Raw genomic sequence first — 25,315 nt, forward strand, 5'->3', positions numbered from 1 at the left:
ATGTGATTCAAATGTGATCAAGCCCTGTTTAGCAACATGATTAGCTTAATCACAGAGAGTTACTGTAGCATGATTCTCGGGGTGTTACAAATCTCCTCCACTACAAGAAATCTCGTCCCGAGATTTAGGAGGTAGAAGGAAACAGTGCGGGGTATTCTTCGCGCAGACGATCCTCTCGTTCCCAAGTGGCCTCATCTTCAGAATGGTGCGACCACTGGACTTTGAGAAACTTGATCGCCTTCTGACGTGTGCGGCATTCAGCTTGGTTGAGAATGCGGACCGGATGCTCCTTATAGGAGAGGTCTTGCTGCAATTCGAGCACTTCATGATCCACAGCTCGGATTGGGTCCTTGAAGCAACGGCGGAGCTGTGACACATGGAACACATCGTGAACCTGAGAAAGGTTCGGCGGTAGCTCCAGTTGGTATGCCACTTTTCCACGCCTTTCGAGAATAAGTGAATGGGCCAATATATCGAGGAGCTAGTTTGCCCTTGATCCCGAAGCGGTGAGCACCCTTCATAGGTGTGACTCGAAGATAAGCCTTTTCGCCAGGTTGATAGATCATGTCTTTATGATGACGGTCATACTGACTCTTCTGACGTGACTGAGCAGTCTTGAGATTCTCACGGATAATGCGGACTTGTTCTTCGGCATCTTGGATAATATCCGGACCGAAGAGTGGACGTTCCCCAGTTTCTGACCAGTTCAGAGGGGTTCGGCACTTTCGTCCATATAACACTTCGAAGGGTGCCATCTTCAGACTAGCTTGATAGCTATTATTATAAGAGAACTCAGCATACGGGAGAGATTCCTCCCATTTCTTGCCGAAGGAAATAACACAAGCTCGAAGCATATCTTCGAGAACTTGGTTGACGCGTTCAACTTGCCCTTGCGACTGAGGATGAAACGCAGTACTGAATGACAGATGAGTTCCCATGGCTTCTTGGAAACTTGCCCAGAATCTTGAAGTGAATAAGCTGCCACGGTCTGAGCTGATAACCAATGGAATACCGTGGAGTGGAACAATCCTGGACATATAGAGCGTTGCCAACTGGCTAGCAGTGATCGTTTCTTTGACTGCCAGGAAATGTGCAACTTTGGAAAGCCGGTCAATGACGACAAGAATAGCATCATTACCTTTCTATGATTTGGGAAATCCAGTGACGAAGTCCATCTCAACATGGTCCCATTTCCATTCAGGAATAGAGATAGGTTGCAGAGTTCCAGCAGGCCTTTGATGTTCTGCTTTGATACGACGACAAACGTCACATTCAGCAACATAACGAGCAATGTCTTGCTTCATATTAGACCACCAGAATCTCTGACGGATGTCTTGGTACATCTTTGTACTACCAGGATGTATACATAGAGGCGTATCATGAGCTTCTTTCATAACTTCCTGTGTCATATCCAGGTTTTTCTCTGCATATGGCACCACTAGGCGGCCCTTGAAGTATAGGGTGCCATCTTCAGCAATGGTGAAGAATGAGGGCTTTCCTTCTGCGAGGTAGCGCTTAATCTTGTGGGCTTCAGAGTCATACTTCTGTAGCCTTTTGATGCTGTCCTCGAGATCTGGTTTAGCAACTAGGGTATTGAGGGAACCCTGGGTAACAACGTGGAGGTTCACCTTGCCAAACTCCTTAGAAGGGGGTTTCGAGTGCACCCGGAGGAACAATATGGAGGTTCAGCTTCCTGAATTCTTCAACAAGCGAGGGCTGAACTTTATGAACCTGGAGGTGGTTGCAGTAATACTTGCGGCTCAAGGCATCAGCCATTACATTAGCCTTGCCTGGCGTATAGGAAATACCCAAGTCAAAGTCTGCAACAAGCTCCATCCATCTCTGCTGACGGAGGTTCAGGTCTGGCTGAGTAAACAGATACTTCAGACTTTGGTGGTCAGTGAAGATCTCGCAACGATTACCGAGAAGGTAATGTCGCCACTGCTTCAGCGCATGAATGACAGCAGCAAGTTTGAGGTCGTGAACTGGGTAGTTCTCTTCGTGAGGGCGCAATTGCCGAGAGGCATAAGCAATCACTTTGCGGTCTTGCATTAGGACACAGCCTAATCCTTGACGGGAAGCGTCGCAGTAAATGACGAAGTCCTTCTTAGTATCAGGTGGAGCTAGAACTGGAGCAGAAGTCAACTTGTCTTTGAGTGCCTGGAAACTTTCCTGACATTTGTCTGTCCATTGGAACTTGACGCCCTTATGTAACAGGTTAGTCAGAGGCCTGGCGATCTTGGAGAAGTTCTCGACGAATCGACGGCAATAGCTGGCGAGACCGAGAAAACTTCTGACTTGCTTAACGTTCTTGGGAGGAGTCCAATCAAGAATAGCCTGAACTCGCTCGGGGTTGACAGCAATACCATCCTTAGAGATGACATGCCCAAGATAGGTTACTTCTGGTAGCCAGAATTCACATTTGGAGAACTTGGCATATAGTTGATGCTCTCGTAGCTTTTCCAGCACAAGCCGAAGATGTTCGGCATGTTCTTCTTCGTTCTTGGAAAATACCAGGATATCATCCAGATAAACCACGACGAACTTGTCGAGGTAATCCATGAATATATAGTTCATCAGACGAGAGAAGGTGGTTGGAGCATTGGTTAAACCGAAAGACATGACGGTGTACTCGTATGAACCATAGCGAGTCACGAAGGCGGTCTTTGGGATATCCTCTTCGCGAACACGGATCTGGTGGTAGCCCAACCTCAAGTCGAGCTTAGAGAACACTGACGAACCCGCCAGTTGATCATACAGATCATTGATCCGAGGAAGGGGGTATTTATTCTGAATGGTAGTTTGGTTTATAGGACGGTAGTCTTGAACTAACTGGTTTGTCCCATCCTTCTTCTTGACAAAGAGAGAAGGTGCTCCCCAAGGAGAGCAACTTGGGCGAATGAATCCTTTGCGAAGAGATTTGTCGATTTCCTCCTTAAGCTCAAGGAGTTCATGCGGCGGCATTTTGTAGGGTCGCTTGGCTATAGGAGTGGTGCCTGGTTTCAAGTCGATGATGAATTCGACAGCTCTAGCAGGGGGAATCCCTGGAAGTTCTTCAGGGAAGACGTCGAGGAATTCACGCACGACGGGAATGTTTTCAATGCCCTCGAGTGGTGCAGCGTTCAATGCATTCAATGCATAGAGCCTTGCCTCGGCATTTTGCACCAGATTAGCTTGGTAAGCAACTATTTCATCTGAAGGGTGTAGCAGATGGACGGTTTTAGTGGCGCAAACTATAGAAGCAGTATGCGCTTTCAACCAATCCATACCCAAAATGAGGTCGATGTTAGACGACTTCAGGATAATGGGAGAGGCATAGAATTCCAGCCCTTCGATTTCCACGGGGACATCGATGCCAACCAAGGAGGTTTGACACTGTCCCACGGGGGTTTTGACCAGTACCGAAGTGTTCATCTCCTCACATTTAACGTCGTGCTTGTATGCAAAATCTTCTGACATGAATGAATGCGATGCACATGTATCAAATAAAACGGATGCTGGTACTGAATTTACGAGGAGTGTACCCATCACAGTAGCAGGCTGGTCTTGAGCTTCGTTGAGATCAACGTGGTTGGCATGAGCACGACCATAAGGCTTAGCATTGTTGTTGCGGGGCTGGTTGTTACCACGGCCCGTTGCTGGAAGGGCCAGTTGATTCTGATTCTGATGGCAGTCCCTGGCACGGTGACCTGGTTGTCCACACTTGTAGCACAGACCATTATTGGGAGTGGGAACAGGGGCTTGGGACGGTGGAGCTGGAAGTCTTGACTGCCTAGATGGTGGTGGAGGCAGACGAGGTGCAGCATAGTTCTGCCTTGGAGCAGATGCATTTGGACGGTACATGCTATTCGGGATCCATATCTTACGCTTCTGTGCGGGCGAGCCCGAAGATGAGCCCGTGTCACGTTGCGCCTGTGAGAGCTCTGGTATTCCTGCAGACCAGTTTCGACATTGATGGCCTTGTTCACCAAGGTGGCGAAATCAGCAAAGTCATGCAATAGAAGTGCGAGCTTGATGTCAGCTTGAAGGCCATCACGAAACTTCTCCTGTCTGCGTGCATCAGTTGCAATGTCTTCTTCAGCATAGCGGGACAAGTCCAGAAACTCCCGCTGATAAGCTTCGACAGTTTTGTTGCCTTGGGTGAGGTTGCGGAACTCACGCTTCTTCCGGTCCATGACTCCCTGAGGGATGAAGCGGGCACGGAAAGCAGCTGGAAGTCTGGCCAGGTGATGATTGTTCCAGCTGGCAGAGTACGCCTGTGGCTGTCCCGCCATTGAGCTGCGGGTCCCTTCAAGAAGAAGGAAGCAAAGGTGACATAGCTGGCAGGGGCTACATCAGCAGACTCCATCTCATAGGTGATGTCACGAAGCCAGTCATCAGCATCCAGAGGCTGAGTTAAGCTGCGGTAGATGGTTGGGTTGAGGCGTATGAAATCTTGAAGAGTCACTTGGGCTGGCTGCTGGTTCATATTGGGGCGAGGAAACTGAGCCATCATATTTTCCATGAATTGGCGGTTCAGTTCAAACTGTTGGATCATACCCGCCATGTACTCAGGTGGTGGTGGGGCATCGCCACCACGACCACGACCACCTGGTCTAACCATCCTGCTAATATATAACAGGGGTAGTTCAGCATTGAGAAATATTTGCAAAGACAAGAATCATTCATGATGAAACATGCATAACGAAAGGAGCACGATAGCTACTACATAGTAGTCGGCATAACTTACAAAAGGGGTCATGCATAGAGTTCAGTACATAGACTAAAACATCATAGGCGGCACACAGGCTCGCGGCGACTGCAACTAATACTAACTAAGCAAGACTACATCAGTCCCAAGAGGTACTGTGGAGGTAATCGTAGCCCGACAGCTGGTAGTGAGGCAACGGATAGCCCTCCACGTCAGCAGACTGGGGGCCGCGGATACTCAGGTGTATAGCCCGACGCTCAGGTGGCAGAAGAGGACCAAGTGCGGGAGAGTAGCCTCCCACCTCTGGCCAACCGACACCGTGGGGCATCACGGTCCTGGCTGGGTAGATCGCAGTACGCGGTACCTGTCCAGATCGGACAAAGGGGTGCAGCAGCATCAGGGCACGGTAAAGGTGCTGACGGGTGGTGTACATCTCGTGGCGAAGAGCTCGGTTAGCTCGATCCAGCCCATCAGCATGCAGAACCAGGTTCTGATGGTAGAAGGGCTCTCGGGTGACAGTGGAGTAGGCAGCAGTATAGTATCCCTCCGCACCAACATCGGATGCGATAGCAATGTGCCTGAAAGGGGAGGTGTCCAACTCCCGATACTCTCCACGAAGACGTGTCAGAGCAGCATAGGCAGCATCGTGGACAGCCATATCGATGGTCACACCAACACCATGTGCGGTGTGCAGCACAGTAGTGGAGTCATACTCCCGAGAGTAGAGGTGGACGATGGCACGGTACTACTCCTGGTTAAAGTCCTGGTACTCCTCGTAGACGGTGTACTCAGGGTGCCAGCGATAACCCAGATAGGTCATCATCTCAGCTAGCACCGCAGGTGATCCCGAGGCACCAATGGCCATCGTGTGGCGAACGACCTGCCTCGTGGGTTCCATCTGAAAGCAAAGACGTTTCAAAGGAGTCAAATGACAGTGTGTGAATTGTTCAAAATACTATTCTAAGAAACAACTATGGCTTATCCAACTTTGGGGTGAATGCGGTCACGGGGTCCTAGTGTTAAAGTTAGTAAATTCATTTAACCCGAGTAGAAGAGAGTTCAGAGTCCTAGAGTAAAGGTCAAGGAGTAAAAGATCCTAGTACCACCCAATGGCGACGTGGGCCCGTAAGACACACAGCCATGTTAGTAAAGTTTTGTAATGTCTAGACTCGACTTCGGCCAAGGAGTGTGGAAAGGGGGATTCCTACAGGCAGTCGGCTCTGATACCAACTTGTGACGCCCCCGATTTGACCGTACACTAATCATGCACGCAAATGTGTACGATCAAGGTCAGGGACTCACGGGAAGATATCACAACACAACTCTAAAACATAAATAAGTCATACAAGCATCATAATACAAGCCAGGGGCCTCGAGGGCTCGAATACAAGTGCTCGATCACAGACGAGTCAGCGGAAGCAACAATATCTGAGTACAGACCTAAGTTAAACAAGTTTGCCTTAAGAAGGCTAGCACAAACTGGGATACAGATCGAACGAGGCGCAGGCCTCCTGCCTGGGATCCTCCTAACTACTCCTGGTCGTCGTCAGCGGCCTGCACGTAGTAGTAGGCACCTCCAGTGTCGTAGGAGTCATCGTCCACGGTGGCGTCTGGCTCCTGGACTCCAACATCTGGTTGCGACAACCAGATAGAAAGGAAAAGGGGAAAAGAGGGAGAGAAGCAACCGTGAGTACTCATCCAAAGTACTCGCAAGCAAGGAGCTACACTACATATGCATGGGTAAATGTGTAAAGGGGCATATCAGTGGACTGAACTGCAGAATGCCAGAATAAAAGGGGGAAAGCTAGTCCTGTCGAAGACTACGCTTCTGACCATCTCCATCTTGCAGCATATGGAAGAGGGTAGATTGAAGTCCTCCAAGTAGTATCGCATAGCATAATCCTACCCGGCGATCCCCTCCTCGTCGCCCTGTTAGAGAGCGATCACCGGGTTGTATCTGGCACTTGGAAGGGTGTATTTTATTCAGTATCCAGTTCTAGTTGTCATAAGGTCAAGGTACAACTCCGGGTCGTCCTTTTACCGAGGGACACGACTATTCGAATAGATAAACTTCCCTGCAGGGGTGCACCACATAACCCAACACGCTCGATCCCATTTGGCCGGACACACTTTTCTGGGTCATGCCCGGCCTCGTAAGATCAACACGTCGCAGCCCCACCTAGGCTCAACAGAGAGGTCAGCACGCCAGTCTAAACCTATGCGCGCAGGGGTCTGGGCCCATCGCCCTATGCACACCTGCACGTTGCGTACGCGGCCGGAAGCAGACCTAGCCCCCTTAATACAAGCGCGAGCTTACGGTCCAATGCGGCGCGCGCCACTCAGTTGCTGACGTCAAAAGAGCTTCGGCTGATACCACGACGTCGGGATACCCATAACTACTCCCACGTAGATGGTTAGTGCGTATAGACCAAATGGCCAGACTCAGATCAAATACCAAGATCTCGTTAAGCGTGTTAAGTAACCGCGAACACCGACCAGGGCCAGGCCCACCTCTCACCTAGGCGGTCTCAACCTGCCCTGTCGCTCCGCCACAAAGATCCACTCGCGGGTACTCCTACGAGCCGATCCGACTTTAGTCATCACATGTGTCATGTATATAGCATATAAGTATATACCCGTGATCACCGCCCAGGTGATCACGGCCCGATAGTATAGCACAGCAGACGGACAAGAATGTAGGGCCACTGATGGAAAACTAGCATCCTATACTAAGCATGTAGGATTGCAGGTAAAGGTAACAACAATAGTAGCAAGGATAGGCTATGCATCAGAATAGGATATCGGAAAGCAGTAACATGCTACACTACTCTAATGCAAGCAGTATAGAGAAGAATAGGCGATATCTGGTGATCAAGGGGGGGCTTGCCTGGTTGCTCTGGCAAGTAGGAGGGGTCGTCGACTCCGTAGTCGAACTGGGCAGCAGCAGGGTCGGTCTCGTAGTCTACCGGAGAGAAGAGGGGGAAGAAACAGTAAATACAATGCAAACATAAGCATGACGATGCGTGACATGACAATGAACAGTGCGAGGTGTGACCTAACGCGACAGTAGGTGGTACCGGCGAAGGGGGGGAACATCCGGGAAAGTATTCCCGATGTTTTGCGTTTTCAGACAGATGGACCGGAGGGGGAAAGTTGCGAGTTCGATAGGTTAGGGAGGTGTGGTGGACGAACGGACTGCGTATCCGGATTCGTCTCGGGGGTGGTGGTCCGGGGCTCGGGCGCGGGGCGCACGGGGGAAAGGGGGGCGCGCGGCGCGAGGTCGACGCGGGCGCGCGGGCGAGCGCGTCTGGGCGCGCTGGAGCGCGAGCGGGGCGGCGGTGACCGAGAGGAGAGGGGGCGGGCGACGGAGGCCGGTGGCCTCACCGTGGGTTTGCAGGGTCACGGCAGTGGGGGTTGAGGGGGAGACGGGGACGACGGCGATGCGGTGACGAGGCGCAGCCCGGCGAGCAGGAGGAGGCAGGCCGGTGAGGCAGCGCTCCGGCGAGGCGAGGGCGAGGCCGGCGGGGGCGATCGGCGACGGTGGCCTCCTCTCGATCCCGTTCTGGATCGGGGGGAGGGAGGAGGAGGAGATATTTCGGGGGGGGGAGTGAGAGGTGGCTGTCGGTAGGGGGGCTGGGGAGTGGATAGGGGAGAGAGGTGGGCCGGCCCATTCTGGCGGCTGGAGGTTGGCCCAGTTGGGCCAGGTCCAGTGGGGGGCTTTTGTTTTTTTTTTCTTTGTTCTGACTTCTTTTCTTTTTGTATTTTCCTTTCTTTTATTTATTTGCTTTTCTGTTTTATTTCAATTTAAACTATTTAGACATTTTAAAAAAATGTGTTTAACACACCATATTTACTTAGGCAAAATATGGCATCTCCCGAACATTTTTGTTTAAATTTTTGAAAAGTTTTATTTTCCACTTTAACTTTAAATTGAAGTTTGAATTAGGAGTTTGAAAAGAAATGTGATTCAAATGTGATCAAGCCCTATTTAGCAACATGATTAGCTTAATCACAGAGAGTTACTGTAGCATGATTCTCGGGGTGTTACAGGTGATCTCGTTAATCAAATGACAACTTATGTCTATGGCTAGGAAACATAACCATCTTTGATTAACGAGCTAGTCAAGTAGAGGCATACTAGTGACACTCTGTTTGTCTATGTATTCACACATGTATTATGTTTCCGGTTAATACAATTCTAGCATGAATAATAAACATTTATCATGATATAAGGAAATAAATAATAACTTTATTATTGCCTCTAGAGTCAATAATCTAGTTCACATCGCCATGTGATTTAACATGAATAGTTCACATCACCATGTGATTAACACCCATGGTTCACATCGTCATGTGACCATCACCCAAAGGGTTTACTAGAGTCAGTAATCTAGTTCACATCGCTATGTGATTAACACCCAAAGAGTACTAAGGTGTGATCATGTTTTGCTTGTGAGATAATTTTAGTCAACGGGTCTGTCACATTCAGATCCGTAAGTATTTTGCAAATTTCTATGTCTACAATGCTCTGCATGGAGCTACTCTAGCTAATTGCTCCCACTTTCAATATGTATCTAGACCGAGACTTAGAGTCATCTAGATTAGTGTCAAAACTTGCATCGACGTAACCTTTTACGACGAGCCTTTTGTCACTTCCATAACCGAGAAACATATCCTTATTCCAGTAAGGATAATTTTGACCGCTGTCCAGTGATCTACTCCTAGATCACTATTGTACTCCCTTGCCAAAATCAGTGTAGGGTATACAATAGATCTGGTACACAGCATGGCATACTTTATAGAACCTATGGCCAAGGCATAGGGAATGACTTTCATTCTCTTTCTATCTTTTGCCGTGGTCGGGCTTTGAGTCTTTACTCAATTTCACACCTTGTAACACAGGCCAGAACTCTTTTCTTTGACTGTTCTATTTTGAACTACTTCAAAATCTTGTTAAGGTATGTACTCATTGAAAAACTTATCAAGCGTCTTCATCTATCTCTATAGATCTTGATGCTCAATATGTAAGCAGCTTCACCGAGGTCTATCTTTGAAAAACTCCTTTCAAACACTCCTTTATGCTTTGCAGAATAATTCTACATTATTTCCGATCAACAATATGTCATTCACATATACTTATCAGAAATGTTGTAGTGCTCCCACTCACTTTCTTGTAAATACAGGCTTCACCGCAAGTCTGTATACAACTATATGCTTTGATCAACTTATCAAAGTGTATATTCCAACTCCGAGATGCTTGCACCAGTCCATTGATGGATCGCTGGAGCTTGCATATTTTGTTAGCACCTTTAGGATTGACAAAACCTTCTGGTTGTATCATATACAACTCTTCTTTAATAAATCCATCAAGGAATGCAGATTTGTTTATCCCTTTGCCAGATTTCATAAAATGCGGCAATTGCTAACATGATTCGGACAGACTTAAGCATAGATACGAGTGAGAAACTCTCATCGTAGTCAACATCTTGAACTTGTCGAAAACCTTTTTGCGACAATTCTAGCTTTGTAGATAGTGATACTACTATCAGCGTCCGTCTTCCTCTTGACAATCCATTTATTCTCAATTGCTTGCCGATCATCGGGCAAGTCAACCAAAGTCCACACTTTGTTCTCATACATGGATCTCATCTCAGATTTCATGGCCTCAAGCCATTTTGCGGAATCTGGGCTCACCATCGCTTCTTCATAGTTCGTAGGTTCGTCATGGTCTAGTAACATAACCTCCAGAACAGGATTACCGTACCACTCTGGTGCGGATCTTACTCTGGTTTACCTATGAGGTTTGGTAGTAACTTGATCTGAAGTTACATGATCATCATCATTAACTTCCTCACTAATTGGTGTAGAAGTCACAGGAACAGATTTCTGTGATCCAATAAGGGAGCAGGTACAGTTACCTCATCAAGTTCTACTTTCCTCCCACTCACATCTTTCGAGAGAAACTCCTTCTCTAGAAAGGATCCATACTTAGCAACGAATGTCTTGCCTTCGGATCTGTGATAGAAGGTGTACCCAACTGTCTCCTTTGGGTACCTATGAAGACACATTTCTCCGATTTGGGTTTGAGCTTATCAGGATGAAATTTTTTCACATAAGCATCGCAACCCCAAAATTTTAAGAAACGACAACTTTGGTTTCTTGCCAAACCACAGTTCATAAGGCGTCGTCTCAACAGATTTTGATGATGCCCTATTTAACGTGAATGTAGCTGTCTCTAATGCATAACCCAAAACGATAGTGGTAAATTGGTAAGAGACATCATAGATTGCACTATATCCAATAAAGTACAGTTATGACATTCGGACACACCATTACATTGTGGTGTTCCAGGTGGCGTGAGTAGTGAAACTATTTCACATTGTTTTAACTGAAGGCCAAACTCGTAACTCAAATATTTTACCTCTGCGATCATATCGTAGAAACTTTTATTTTCTTGTTACGATGATTCTCCACTTCACTCTGAAATTCTTTGAACTTTTCAAATGTTTCAGACTTTGTGTTTCATCAAGTAGATATACCCATATCTACTCAAATCATCTCTGAAGGTCAGAAAATAATGATACCTGCTACGAGCCTCAATATTCATCGGACCACATACATCTGTATGTATGATTTCCAACAAATCTGTTGCTCTCTCCATAGTCCCGGAGAACGGCGTTTTAGTCATCTTGCCCATGAGGCACAGTTCGCAAGCATCAAGTGATTCATAATCAAGTGATTCCAAAATCCCATCAGTATGGAGTTTCTTCATGCGCTTTACACCAATATGACCTAAACGGCAGTACCACAAATAAGTTGCACTATCATTATTAACTTTGCATCTTTTGGCTTCAATATTATGAATATGTGTATCACTACGATCGAGATCCAACAAACCATTTTCGTTGGTGTGTATGACCATAAAGGTTTTATTCATGTAAACAGAACAACAATTGTTCTCTAACTTAAATGAATAACCGTATTGCAATAAACATGATCAGATCATATTCATGCTCAACGCAAACACCAAATAACACTTATTTAGTTTCAACACTAATCCCGAAAGTACAGGGAGTGTGCGATGATGATCATATCAATCTTGGAACTACTTCCAACACACATCGTCACCTCGCCTTTTACTAGTCTCTGTTTATTCTGCAACTCCCGTTTTCGAGTTACTACTCTTTAGCAACTGAACCAGTATCAATTACCGAGGGGTTGCTATAAACACTAGTAAAGTACACATCAATAATCTGTATATCAAATATACCTTTGTTCACTTTTACTAGTCTCTGTTTATTCTGCAACTCCCGTTTCGAGTTACTACTCTTAGCAACTGAACCAGTATCAATTACCGAGGGATTGCTATAAACACTAGTAAAGTACACATCAATAATCTGTATATCAAATATACCTTTGTTCACTTTGCCATCCTTCTTATCCACCAAATAGTTGGGGTAGTTCCGCTTCCAGTGACCAGTCCCTTTGCAGTAGAAGCACTTAGTCTCAGGCTTAGGACCAGACTTAGGCTTCTTCACTTGAGCAGCAACTTGCTTGCCGTTCTTTTTGAAGTTCCCCTTTTTCCCTTTGCCCTTTTCTTGAAACTAGCGGTCTCGTCAACCATCAACACTTGAAGTGGTCTCGTCAACCATCAACACTTGATGTTTTTCTTGATTTCTACCTTCGTCGATTTCAGCATCACGAAGAGCTCGGGAATTACTTTCGTCATCCCTTGCATACCATAGTTCATCACGAAGTTCTACTAACTTGGTGATGGTGACTAGAGAATTCTGTCAATCACTATTTTATCTGGAAGATAAACTCCCACTTGATTCAAGCGATTGTAGTACCCAGACAATCTGAGCACATGCTCACTAGTTGAGCGATTCTCCTCCATCTTTTTGCTATAGAACTTGTTGGAGATTTCATATCTCTCAACTCGGGTATTTGCTTGAAATATTAACTTCAACTCCTGGAACATCTCATATGGTCCATGACGTTCAAAACGTCTTTGAAGTCCCGATTCTAAGCCGTTAAGCATGGTGCACTAAACTATCAAGTAGTCATCATATTGAGCTAGCCAAACGTTCATAACGTCTGCATCTGCTCCTGCAATAGGTCTGTCACCTAGCGGTGCATCAAGGACATAATTTTTATGTGCAGCAATGAGGATAATCCTCAGATCACGGATCCAATCCGCATCTTTGCTACTAACATCTTTCAACATAATTTTTCTCTAGGAACAAAAAATAAACACAGGGAAGCAACAACGCGAGCTATTGATCTACAACATAATTTGCAAAATACTATCAGGACTAAGTTCATGATAAATTTAAGTTCAATTAATCATATTACTTAAGAACTCCCACTTAGATAGACATCTCTCTAATCATCTAAGTGATTACGTGATCCAAAGCAACTAAACCATGTCCGATTAACACGTGAGATGGAGTAGTTTCAATGGTGAACATCACTAGGTTGATCATATCTACTATATGATTCACGCTCGACCTTTCAGTCTCTGTGTTCCGAGGCCATATCTGTATATGCTAGGCTCGTCAAGTTTAACCTGAGTATTCCGCGTGTGCGACTGTTTTGCACCCGTTGTATTTGAACGTAGAGCCTATCACACCCGATTAACACGTGGTGTCTCAGCACGAAGAACTTTTGCAACGGTGCATACTCAGGGAGAACACTTTTATCTTGAAATTTTAGTGAGAGATCATCTTATAATGCTACCGTCAATCAAAGCAAGATAAGATGCATAAAGGATTAACATCACATGCAATCAATATAAGTGATATGATATGGCCATCATCATCTTGTGCTTGTGATCTCCATCTCCGAAGCACCGTGCTTGTGATCTCCATCTCCGAAGCACCGTCATGATCACCATCGTCACCGGCGCGACACCTTGATCTCCATCGTAGCATCGTTGTCGTCTCGCCAACTTATTGCTTTTACGACTATCGCTACCGCTTAGTGATAAAGTAAAACTATTACATGGCGATTGCATCCCATACAATAAAGCGACAACCATATGGCTCCTGCCAGTTGCCGATAACTCGGTTACAAAACATGATCATCTCATACAACACATTATATCACATCATGTCTTGACCATATCACATCACAACATGCCCTGCAAAAACAAGTTAGACATCCTCTACTTTGTTGTTGCAAGTTTTACGTGGCTGCTACGGGCTTAGCAAGAACCGTTCTTACCTACGCATCAAAACCACAACGATAGTTTGTCAAGTTGGTGCTGTTTTAACCTTCGCAAGGACCGGGCGTAGCCACACTCGGTTCAACTAAAGTGAGAGAGACAGACACCCGCCAGTCACCTTTAAGCAACGAGTGCTCCGAACGGTGAAACCAGTCTCGCGTAAGCGTACGCGTAATGTCGGTCCGGGCCGCTTCTTCTCACAATACCGCTGAACCAAAGTATGACATGCTGGTAAGCAGTATGACTTATATCGCCCACAACTCACTTGTGTTCTACTCGTGCATAGCATCAACGCATAAAACCAGGCTCGGATGCCACTGTTGGGGAACGTAGTAATTTCAAAAAAATTCCTACTCACACGCAAGATCATGGTGATGCATAGCAACGAGAGGGGAGAGTGTTGTCCACGTACCCTCGTAGACCGACAGCGGAAGCGTTATCACAACACGGTTGATGTAGTCATACGTCTTCACGATCCGACCGATCAAGTACCGAACGCACGGCACCTCCGAGTTCTACACACGTTCAGCTCGATGACGTCCCTCGAACTCCGATCCAGCCGAGTGTTGAGGGAGAGTTTCGTCAGCACGACGGCGTGGTGACGATGATGATGTTCTACCCACGCAGGGCTTCGCCTAAGCTCCGCAATGATATTATCGAGGTGTAATTTGGTGGAGGGGGGAACCGCACACAGCTAAAAGATCTCAAGGATCAATTGTTGTGTCTCTGGGGTGCCCCCCTGCCCCCGTATATAAAGGAGCAAGGGAGGAGGAGGCCGGCCCTAGGAGGGGGCGCACCAAGTGTGGAGTCCTACTAGGACTCCCTAGTCCTAGTAGGATTCCACCTCCCATATGGAATAGGAAAAGAGGAAGGGAAAAAGAGAAGGAAGGAAGGGGGCGCCCCCCTTCCCTAGTCCAATTCGGACCAGACCAAGGGGAGGGGTGCGGCCACCCTTGAGGCACTTTTTCTTCTTTCCCGTATGGCCCAATAAGGCCCAATACGTATTCCCGTAACTCTCCGGTACTCCGAAAAATAACCGAATCACTCGGAACCTTTCCGAAGTCCGAATATAGTCGTCCAATATATCGATCTTTACGTCTCGACCATTTCGAGACTCCTCGTCATGTCCCCGATCTCATCCGGGACTCCGAACTCCTTCGGTACATCAACATACATAAACTCATAATAAAACTGTCATCGTAACTTTAAGCGTGCGGACCCTACAAGTTCGAGAACTATGTAGACATGACCGAGACACGTCTCCGGTCAATAACCAATAGCGGGACCTGGATGCCCATATTGGCTCCCACATATTCTACGAAGATCTTTATCGGTCAGACCGCATAACAACATACGTTGTTCCCTTTGTCATCAGTATGTTACTTGCCCGAGATTCGATCGTCGGTATCTCGATACCTAGTTCAATCTCGTTACCGGCAAGTCTCTTTACTCGTTCCGTAACACATCATCCCGCAACTAACTTATTAGTCACAATGCTTGCAAGGCTTATAGTGATGTGCATTACCGAGTGGGCCCAGAGATACCTCTCCGACAATCGGAGTGACAAATCCTAATCTCGAAATACGCCAACCCAACAAGTACCTTTGGAGACACCTGTAGAGCACCTTTATAATCACCCATTTACGTTGTGACGTTTAGTAGCACACAAAGTGTTTCTTCGGTAAACGGGAGTTGCATAATCTCATAGTCAGAGGAACATGTATAAGTCATGAAGAAAGCAATAGCAACATACTAAACGATCGGGTGCTAAGAATGGGTCAAGTCAATCACGTCATTCTCCTAATGAGGTGATCTCGTTAATCAAATGACAACTTATGTCTATGGCTAGGAAACATAACCATCTTTGATTAACGAGCTAGTCAAGTAGAGGCATACTAGTGACACTCTGTTTGTCTATGTATTCACACATGTATTATGTTTCCGGTTAATACAATTCTAGCATGAATAATAAATATTTATCATGATATAAGGAAATAAATAATAACTTTATTATTGCCTCTAGGGCATATTTCCTTCAGTTGGCATTTCGCCGAACAGGACGCGGGGCGCCGGCATGGTGGCCGTAGACGGCGGTTGTGCTTGCTTTCTTTGCATCTCGATGGATGGGCGGTGGCCGCTGCCGGACCCCGGCGTGACCTTGAGGTCGATGACGGCCGAGGGGCGCGGGGTGGACGGCGCGATCACGCCAACGTCCGACGACCCCGAGAAAGGGGTCTGGCCTTCTTACCTTGGTGGAGGAAAACCGGGCGACGATGGCGTGGTCCACGACGTCGGCGAGAGGCACTGCAGAGGCCGGGCGACCGACGAGCCTATGCTCGCCGGGCCGACGGGCGTTGCCGAGAAACTCGTTGGACGGCACATCCCAAGCATGAGGAGGGCGTGCACTTTGTTGACGATGGCCTCCTTCTCGTCGACGTCGGCCTTGTACCGCGTGGCCTCCAACGCAGCGCGCTCGGCGGCGAATATGGCCCCGACGTTCTTGCCCTTGGCCACCGCCCGCCGGTTCCTTCTCTTGGCCGATTCCGCATCCAGCTTTGCGAGCCCCGCCGGCGTGAGTTCCGACCGCGGCTTCTTCGGACCCTTGGCCGCCTTCTACTTCACCTTTCTGGGCGGGTCGATGGCCTGGCCGCCGAAATTCGGCGGGGCATCGGCCATGGCGGGAGGGTTGGGCGGAGGGGAGGTCGGGACGTGAGAGGGTTCTAGGGGCGAAATGGCGCGAAACGGGGCGCCGGGCGGGTGCTTTGTGCCACCGACGAGCGGGCCAGGGAAGGACAAGCGCGCGCATCCCGCCCGTCCGCACGCTGTCCGTTTCACCTTAAAAGGCGGACCAAACTTGGGCCGGGGATGGGTCGAAGGGGGACAAAAGACCGTTTGCGCTCGCGCGCTGCTCGCCGTCTGGTAAGTCCGTTTTGCCCCAAGCGGACACACCCGGACAGGACGGAGTCGTGTGCTGGAGTTGGCCTTAAAGATTGGGATTCCTCGGTCCACTCATACTTTTCTCACGCTCGGGCACTCGGCCCTAGTGGAGGAGGAATTAGGAGCGCGCCATCAGGTCCCGCTTTTCAGTGACGGGTATGGGCGTGGGCACATGTGCTGGTGCGTCAAACACCGGTTGTTTGGAACGGACGAAGCGCGGAAGGTGCGGGATTTTGAAATTTTAGGGACGTGGTGATTTCAGTCCTAGCCCCATATGGCTCAGCCTATTGACCACGTGGACCGGTCTCACGGGCTCCAGCGTTGGGATGGGCAAACGGGCTGGTGCCGGGGGGCTTCTGATGCGAGTTTGGCGGCGCAACCTGCTGCAGCAGCACTTCGTACCTGCAGATGTGGAGGCGAAAATGAAAATTCAGTCATCCGCTTCACACATGATGAAGACTTCCTCGCCTGTCACCTGGTAAAAATTCTGGTGTTTTCTTCTGTCCGAGGTGCCTACAAGTTAGCACTGAATTTCAACTTATTTGATCAAGGAGTCGGGGGTTCTAGTTCAAGTCCAGACGGGTCTGCTCCAAGCTGGGATTTAATCTTGAAGCCTCCGGTTCCTCGAGGCTTCAAGATTAATATATGCTCCTTGACCCAAAATAAAAGAGAGACTAATAAACGCGGATAGGGAGACATTCAACATTTCGTCAATATATTAGTGAAATGCAAGCAAGTGACGTATGCTCCTTCTTTGTCAAACCTGACGCAAGCAAAGTGACCTTGTACTCTCTCTGTCCGCGTTTATTAATCTTCCTTTTATTTTGGGTCAAAGTTTGACCTTGAATTTTAACTAATAAAAATTTACTTATACTCCCTTCGTCTCAAAATAAGTGTCTCAACTTTGTACTAACTTTAGTACAAAGTTGTATTAAGGTTGTGACACTTATTTTGGGACTGAGGGAGTATGTCACAAAAAATATACCACAAAAATCTCTTTCAAATACAAATCTAACAATATACTTTTTATAAAATATAATTTGTATTTTTAGTCAAACAGAAAGTCAAAGTCGGATCCAAAGTACAAGGGAGGCTAATAAACCCGAATGGAAGTACTATCTACCAAAGCATTGACTTCCCTGACCTATCCACTGTCCTCGCCTTATAAAGGGGGACAAGGCCTAGGGTTACAAGAATCCTACCAACCTAAAGCCATGCTTGGTGGAGGAGTCCTTGGCGTACCTTGACTTTCTTGAAGAGGGCTCCTTGCATTAGTCGGAGGCCTTTTGAATTGTCACGGCCTGTTGGCCCCTAGGGCCAGCCCAACATCCAGCTTGCCGTTCGACGGGCCACCCCAGGTGTAGCGCACCGTCATATGGTGGAGTCGTGCACTAGTTTGGGCTGTCTGAACATGCCTTAGATTTCATCTCCAAAATGAGTAGGGGAACATATCAACAACTTATACTCCCACCACCCCTCAATATTTGGCGCATTTTTTTATGAAGATAGTTGGCACCAAAAAGACCGATTTTGGATTGAGATGTCCCTGCTAGGTCTTAATTGCAGCCTTGAAATCTTGCCAAATTTGAGGAGAAACAGGCCATTGATGGCTGAGAGAGGGAACAGTGGAAGACGCGAGGAGAGAGAATGCATCGGATGTAAAAGTCTTTTTACTGATTTCGGTATAAACTACGGTGGTGTTTGGTTCTCTAGTCCTAGGACTTTTTCTAGTCCCTAGGACTTTTTGAAAAAGACTCTCAAGGAGGTGCTTCTAAAGACTTTTAGCAAAAAGTCCCAAAAAAGTCCCACACTGTTTGGTTTGCTAAGGACTTTTTCTAGTCCCGACACAAAAAAGTCCCTGGAACCAAACACCCCCTACATACGGATGTATATAGACCTATTTTAGAGTATAAATTCACTCATTTTGCTTTGTATGTAGTCTATATTGGAATATTTAAAATGACTTATATTTAAGAACGGAAGGAGTATTTCATAGTACGGTGTTTTTTTTTTCCATTGATATGAACCTAATTCGTTTAATATATGCTGACAAATAAGCGGCTCAGCAGTAACCTTTTCCTAGCTACTGCCAGCAAAAAATTAAACGTGTGCATGAACTGTGCCCATCCACCAGCCCCACTCACACCCAAAAAGGGTATGAATCGTGCGGTGTCATCGAACCCTGGTACGCTCCAGGACGACGATAGAGACCACCAAGGGTTTGGATACATGTATGTCATTTAATTACCTCACTCGGGCCTCCCAGACACGCCAACCCCACGAGGGATCAGGAAACAAGTGACGAACTATGCAGCACCCGCTGGCAAGGCCACGCGGTGCCAGGGTTTTCGAAACCTTTTGGTCCCGGGCCCACATGTCAACCAGCTACAACGCGGTCAAGCAGTACTGGCACTCGCCACAACAGTTAGCTAGCAAAAACATCTTCTAGAGAAAAATAGCAAGAAACTGTATGCACTGAAGCTGGTACTAGCATTGAGATTGCAATAGGGATGTATGTGAAGGAATGTACTAGCATCAACGAACATACTAACTCGAGCATCAAGAGCAATGCAATTACTGGTACACCACATTACGTCCTTTCAATTGCTGATGATACCAAAGTAACGAACCACCACTAGTGCTATTACGGAAATGAATATCACGGAGTACAACTCAAAATTAGAAATCACTAACAAGTCATCACTTGCTGCTTACAACTAGTTTCCTGGTGGGATCCATACATACCAACTCTGACTCTATCTGAACAATTAATCGATGGATTATGTAGCTAACAATGGCAGCACCGAATTGAATGTGAACTGTGATCTGCGAATTCACTTTGCTTGCTTACTGTTGGGTGGAGGCGCTTGTTGAGTTGACAGGGTCAGCGATTGTCCGGCACCCGGTAGGACTCCATGTTGATATGCGATAACCGCGCGCCGGGAAATAGCAGCTGGGGACAGGAGCGTTTATGGAATTAAAAACGGGTCCCTAGGGAGGGAGCAGAGGAGGCACGGGAACTCACATCGATCTGCTTTTGCACTTTGCGGGGCCGACCGCGAGGGCGGCTACGCGGGAGTGCGCCGGTGAGGCCGTAGATGTCTTCCTCAATCTCCTCCTTGGAGAGTGATATGGAGAATCGCGGCCTCTTGAGCGCATCTGCGCGGACCGACCGCCGCTCGCGCTCGAATGCCTGCGGCGACGCACTCGCGACAGTCATGGCTGCGAGGGATGGCATAGCAAGGCGACGCGGGCGGCCACGGCGTGCCTTCAACGGCTGTGGAGAAACCGCCTCGGTGACTTCAGGGTACTTGTTGACAGCGGGGTTGCCGGTGCCCGATGCCTCTGCCACGTTGCCAAGGCCAAGCTGTAGCCTCTCGCTTACCTCATATTGCTGATTCGAGGAGGATCCCGTGTCCGGAGCGATGGTTTCTCCATGGCGGTTGACGGGAACGCACCGCAGCCGCCGTTGGCTCCCCCAGGGCTTGAGCATTGATGGCAGCGACATCAGCCTCCCTCGGTGGGCACTCGATGGCGTTGGATCTACCTTCGCGGCCCCGCCACCCGCCTCCCTAACACCACCTTCCTTGGTGAGATCTGGTGGGAAAGCCGCAGGCGGCGGCTCCGCCGAGTTCACCATGGACGGGGGCGATGTCGCGCCCACAATCGCCGCTTTTGCAGCTGCTCTAGATCTGGTTGCGGCAGCAATGAGAGGGGTACGGTGTAATGTGGTGAGGACGAGATCTGAGATACAACGGGGACGAGGGTGGGTTTGCTTGCGGCATTTAAAGCGTGGGCTAAAAGGGGAAATAGATGGATGTGTCATTGGTGAATAAGTAACGGGGGGAGGGGGGGAGTGTGTGTACGCATGAATTTAGGGGGAGGGTACAATGAGGTTTCTCCCTATGCTCTATGTCTTTTTTGGGATTTATTTATGAAACGGTGTTTTTTTTTGCTGTTTCATGTGGGCTTTCGTTTGTGTACACTCCATTTCTCTATGAAGTTCTCCCTCTAGTCATTGTATGGATCATCATTTTTAAACTGTTTCAATGTACCTTCCTGCTTAGGGAAAAAAGTGCATACAATGCAATGCTTATCTACACATTTACCTTCATGTTGAATGATCCTATTAAAACATAAAAAATACTTTAAAGCTTCATTTGACAACAAATCTAAGGATACATTTTAATGACGTGCAAGGCGTGTTTCGGTAGTCAAATTGACGACCTAAAACCGTGCATGTCATACAAAACTGGATATAGTAATCATGCACATAAGAGCATCTCCAACAAAAGGGCAACACCGCCTTTTTGGGCTTTTGGAGGCCAAAAAAACCTCCCCGATAGCTGCCCAAAAACTCCAACATGGTCAAAAACGTTTTTGGGTAGCCCAAAAAGAACTGGCTGCATATATGCGGCACGAAGGTTGCTGCCCAAAAACGCCAATCCACCCCTCGCCGCCCAACAACCCCCTTCCCATAGCTCCCCACAACCAAATATGCCGCCGCCGCTGCCGCACTGAGCCCAACCGATTCTGTTTGGATCCGGCCACCACCAGCACAACCGCACCTCCCCAACGCCTGGGTCTGCCACCTCCCGAGGAGGGTTGTCGGCCGAGGGGAGCGCCGGCTGGGGGGGGGGGGGTCGAGAGGAGAGAACGCACACAAGTGCGAAAGCGCGCGGGGAATTTTCATTTAAGTGACCCGCGTGACTTTTCCCGAGCGACTGTCGGTGGGGCTCTCGGAAAAGATCCCCATGCCTATATCTAGGTCAGACATTTTACTGAGAGTGCTCTCTGAAAAGATCCCCAGGCCTAGAGCTAGGCCAGACCTTTACCGAGAGTGTCGCTCGGAAATGCATATAGTTACCGAGAGCGACGCTTGGAAAAAGGACTTCTACACAAGGCCTACGCATGTCGCAAAGCCATCATATAGGATTTTGCATATGTGATGACATAGTGCCAGCTCCCGAGGATTTCCGGCACCGTACAATTTTTCGTGGATTTAAACGGTTGAATCAGGTATGTCGCCGAGGTAATTTCGCCCCCCTCCCCCGGTGGCAAGGCCTACCCCTTCCACGTCTGCACAAGGCCTACGCATGTCGCAAATACATCATATATGATTTTCCATGTCGCTTCTGGCCCTGACTTCATGTGTCCGCCTTGTAGATCTGCAATTTACGGCGTTGAAACCCTAGGAGTGCAATGAAAAATATGAGGGCCTTACACGTGTCATGCAATGGCCTCCTTTGAGAGCAGAAGAAGTTTCAAGGCCAACGGAGCAATATTACCCGCACTTCGTTCACAAACTGGACACGTTCCCTCTTGATACCCAGAGACTATCTCGGAGATGGTGCAGTTTACAAGCCGCCTCAGGTGAGGCTTGTTCGAAATGCACCCAAACTTTTACCACACCCTACATCAGCCATGTGATGACACCCTGCCAGCCCCCGAGGATTTTCGGCATCGTACACTTTTTCATGGATTTAAACGGTTGAATCATTGCTCTCACACAGACGAAAAAGTAAAAGAAAGTTTAATTATCTGAATTAATAAAAAGAGCCGGCAGCCATGATTGCTCTCATGAGGAATATGGAGTGTCACTATGGACCTTCTCTGCCCGGAAGAGGTGAAGATTCATAGTGACGACTCATATCCTTAAGAGTGTAATGAAGACCGAAGCTTACTGCTTCTGAACTACCTGACTATTTAAACCAGTCGTGACGCTTGTCCTTAGGCGAGGTGGGACTAAAATAATCATGCAATGACACAATGATTTTCCGAGAGCCAAGTCACAGGCTCATGACAAAGTATACCCACCGTCACCGAGCCGTTAAACACTGCTGGACTTGCCACGTGGCACTTCTTTGCTGTGGGAGCACTGTTTGGCTCTCGGCAAATAGAGCGTTTGCCGATGATCCTTTTTTCGAGTATGTTTCGAACAATGACTCAGTAAATGCCTGTGTTTGTCGTGCTTCATCTATTGCTGAGTTTACCTCTCGGCTTACTTAGCTTTGCCGAGTGCTCGTGTTTCAGTTCTCCGCGAAGAGCCAAGCATTTGACGTACATTGAAATTCTAGTAGTAGCGGCAACTGAGAGCTGCCTCATCGGAGTTGCTGCTCTTGTCGTGTGTGTTGTGCGCACCACCCTACGAGCTGCTCGCTAGGCCGCTGATTCCGATGCGGGCAGGGTTAGCCTCCTTGACGACGTCCGTCGTTTGGGTTACCAGCTTCACGGCAGATCTGATGGTAGGCGGTGCCATGACCGCTGACGGTGGCAGTCAGTCTGCACCAGGCGACGAGGATGCCAGGTCAATGGCCCCGAAGACATGTTTGATGTTGCAGGTTAGTTTGTGTTGATGTAGAGTGGAAGCGTCCAATACTGCACGGCGACATGGACAACCCCCCGACGGCCGGGGAGGTTGTCTTAGTGTGACGCCCCCGTATTTGACCGTACACTAATCATGCACGCAAATGTGTACGATCAAGATCAGGGACTCACGGGAAGATATCACGACACAACTCTAAAACATAAATAAGTCATACAAGCATCATAATACAAGCCAGGGGCCTCGAGGGCTCGAATACAAGTGCTCGATTATAGACGAGTCAGTGGAAGCAACAATATCTGAGTACAGACATAAGTTAAACAAGTTTGCCTTAAGAAGGCTAGCACAAAAGTAGCAACGATCGAAGAGGCCAGACCTCCTGCCTGGGATCCTCCTAACTACTCCTGGTCGTCGTCAGCGGGCTGCACGTAGTAGTAGGCACCTCCAGTGTAGTAGGAGTCGTCGTCGACGGTGGCGTCTGGCTCCTGGGCTCCAACATCTGGTTGCGACAACCAGGTAGAAAGGAAAGGGGGAAAAGAGGAAGGAAAGATCCCGTGAGTACTCATCCAAAGTACTTGCAACCAAGGAGCTACACTACATATGCATGGGTATATGTGTAAAGGGGCATATCAGTGGACTGAACTACAGAATGCCAGAATAAGAGGGGGATAGCTAGTCCTGTCGAAGACTACGCTTCTGGCCATCTCCATCTTGCAGCATGTAGAAGAGAGTAGATTGAAGTCCTCCAAGTAGCATCGCATAGCATAATCCTACCCGGCGATCCCCTCCTTGTCGCCCTGTTAGAGAGTGATCACCGGGTTGTATCTGGCACTTGGAAGGGTGTGTTTTATTAAGTATCCAGTTCTAGTTGTCATAAGGTCAAGGTACAACTCCGGGTCGTCCTTTTACCGAGGGACACGGCTATTTGAATAGATAAACTTCCCTGCAGGGGTGCACCACATAACCCAACACGCTCGATCCCATTTGTCCGGACACACTTTTCTGAGTCATGCCCGACCGCGGAAGATCAACACGTCGCAGCCCCACCTAGGCTCAACAGAGAGGTCAACACACCGGTCTAAATCCTATGCGCGCAGGGGTCTGGGCCCATCGCCCATTGCACACCTGCATGTTGCGTACGCGGCCGGAAGCAGACCTAGCCTAGCAGGCGTTCCAGTCCAATCCGGCGCGCGCCGCTCCGTCGCTGACGTCAAGAAAAGCTTCGGCTGATACCACGACGTCGAGTGCCCATAACTGTTCCCGCGTAGTTGGTTAGTGCGTATAGACCAAATGGCCAGACTCAGATCAAATACCAAGATCTCGTTAAGCGTGTTAAGTATCCGCGAACGCCGACCAGGGCCAGGCCCACCTCTCTCCTAGGTGGTCTCAACCTGCCCTGTCGCTCCGCCATAAAGTAACAGTCGGGGGCCGTCAGGAACCCAGGCCCACCTCTACCGGGATGGAGCCACCTGTCCTTTCAGCCCCATCATCAAAATCACTTGCGGGTACTCAACAAGCCGACCCGACTTTAGTCACCACATGTGTCATGTATATAAAGTATATAGTATATACCCGTGATCACCTCCCAAAGTGATCACGGCCCAGTAGTATAGCATGGCAGACGGACAAGAGTGTAGGGCCACTGATGGAACACTACCATCCTATACTAAGCAGTATGATAGCAGGTAAGGGTAACAACTGTAGCAACAATGACAGGCTATGCATCAGGATAGGATTAACGGAAAGCAGTAACATGCTACACTACTCTAATGCAAGCAGTATAGAGAAGAATAGGCGATATCTGGTGATCAAGGGGGGGGGGGCTTGCCTGATTGCTCTGGCAAGAAGGAGGGGTCGTCAACAGTGTAGTCGGTCGGGGCACCAGCAGCGGCGTCGGTCTCGTAGTCTATCGGAGAGAAGAGGGGGAAGAAACAATGAATACAATGCAAACAGATGCATAACGATGAATGACATGACAAAGCGTGATGCTAGGTGTGCCCAAACGCGGTAGTAGGTGATACCGGCGAAGGGGGGGACATCCGGGAAAGTATTCCCGGTGTTTCGCGTTTTCGGGCAGATGAACCGGAGGGGAAAAGTTGCGAGTTCGATATGTTAGGGAGGTGTGGCGCACGAACGG

The 25,315-nt window shown here is 48.3% G+C and overlaps 1 protein-coding gene across 1 annotated transcript; it reads right to left on the bottom strand.

The window, feature by feature from the left end:
* Positions 1-19,411: 19,411 nt before the first annotated feature.
* On the bottom strand, positions 19,412-20,596 carry LOC123164421 (uncharacterized). The gene is made up of 2 exons (XM_044581893.1): positions 19,879-20,596; positions 19,412-19,806 (listed from the first exon to the last, which is right to left on the bottom strand). The coding sequence occupies exons 1-2, from the start codon at positions 20,491-20,493 to the stop codon at positions 19,738-19,740; spliced, it is 684 nt and encodes a 227-aa protein (XP_044437828.1). The 5' UTR covers positions 20,494-20,596; the 3' UTR covers positions 19,412-19,737.
* Between the last annotated feature and the right edge of the window lie 4,719 nt (positions 20,597-25,315).

Source organism: Triticum aestivum, chromosome 1D (genome assembly GCF_018294505.1).
Source record: "Triticum aestivum cultivar Chinese Spring chromosome 1D, IWGSC CS RefSeq v2.1, whole genome shotgun sequence".
Lineage (NCBI taxonomy): Eukaryota > Viridiplantae > Streptophyta > Magnoliopsida > Poales > Poaceae > Triticum > Triticum aestivum.

Excerpts from the sequence above, each read along its gene's own strand:
- LOC123164421 (XM_044581893.1), bottom strand. The coding sequence starts at position 20,493 with ATGGTGAACTCGGCGGAGCCGCCGCCTGCGGCTTTCCCACCAGATCTC. Across the intron at positions 19,807-19,878 it reads AAGTGCAAAAGCAGATCGAT|CTGCTATTTCCCGGCGCGCG; the intron begins GTGAGTTCCCGT and ends TCCTGTCCCCAG.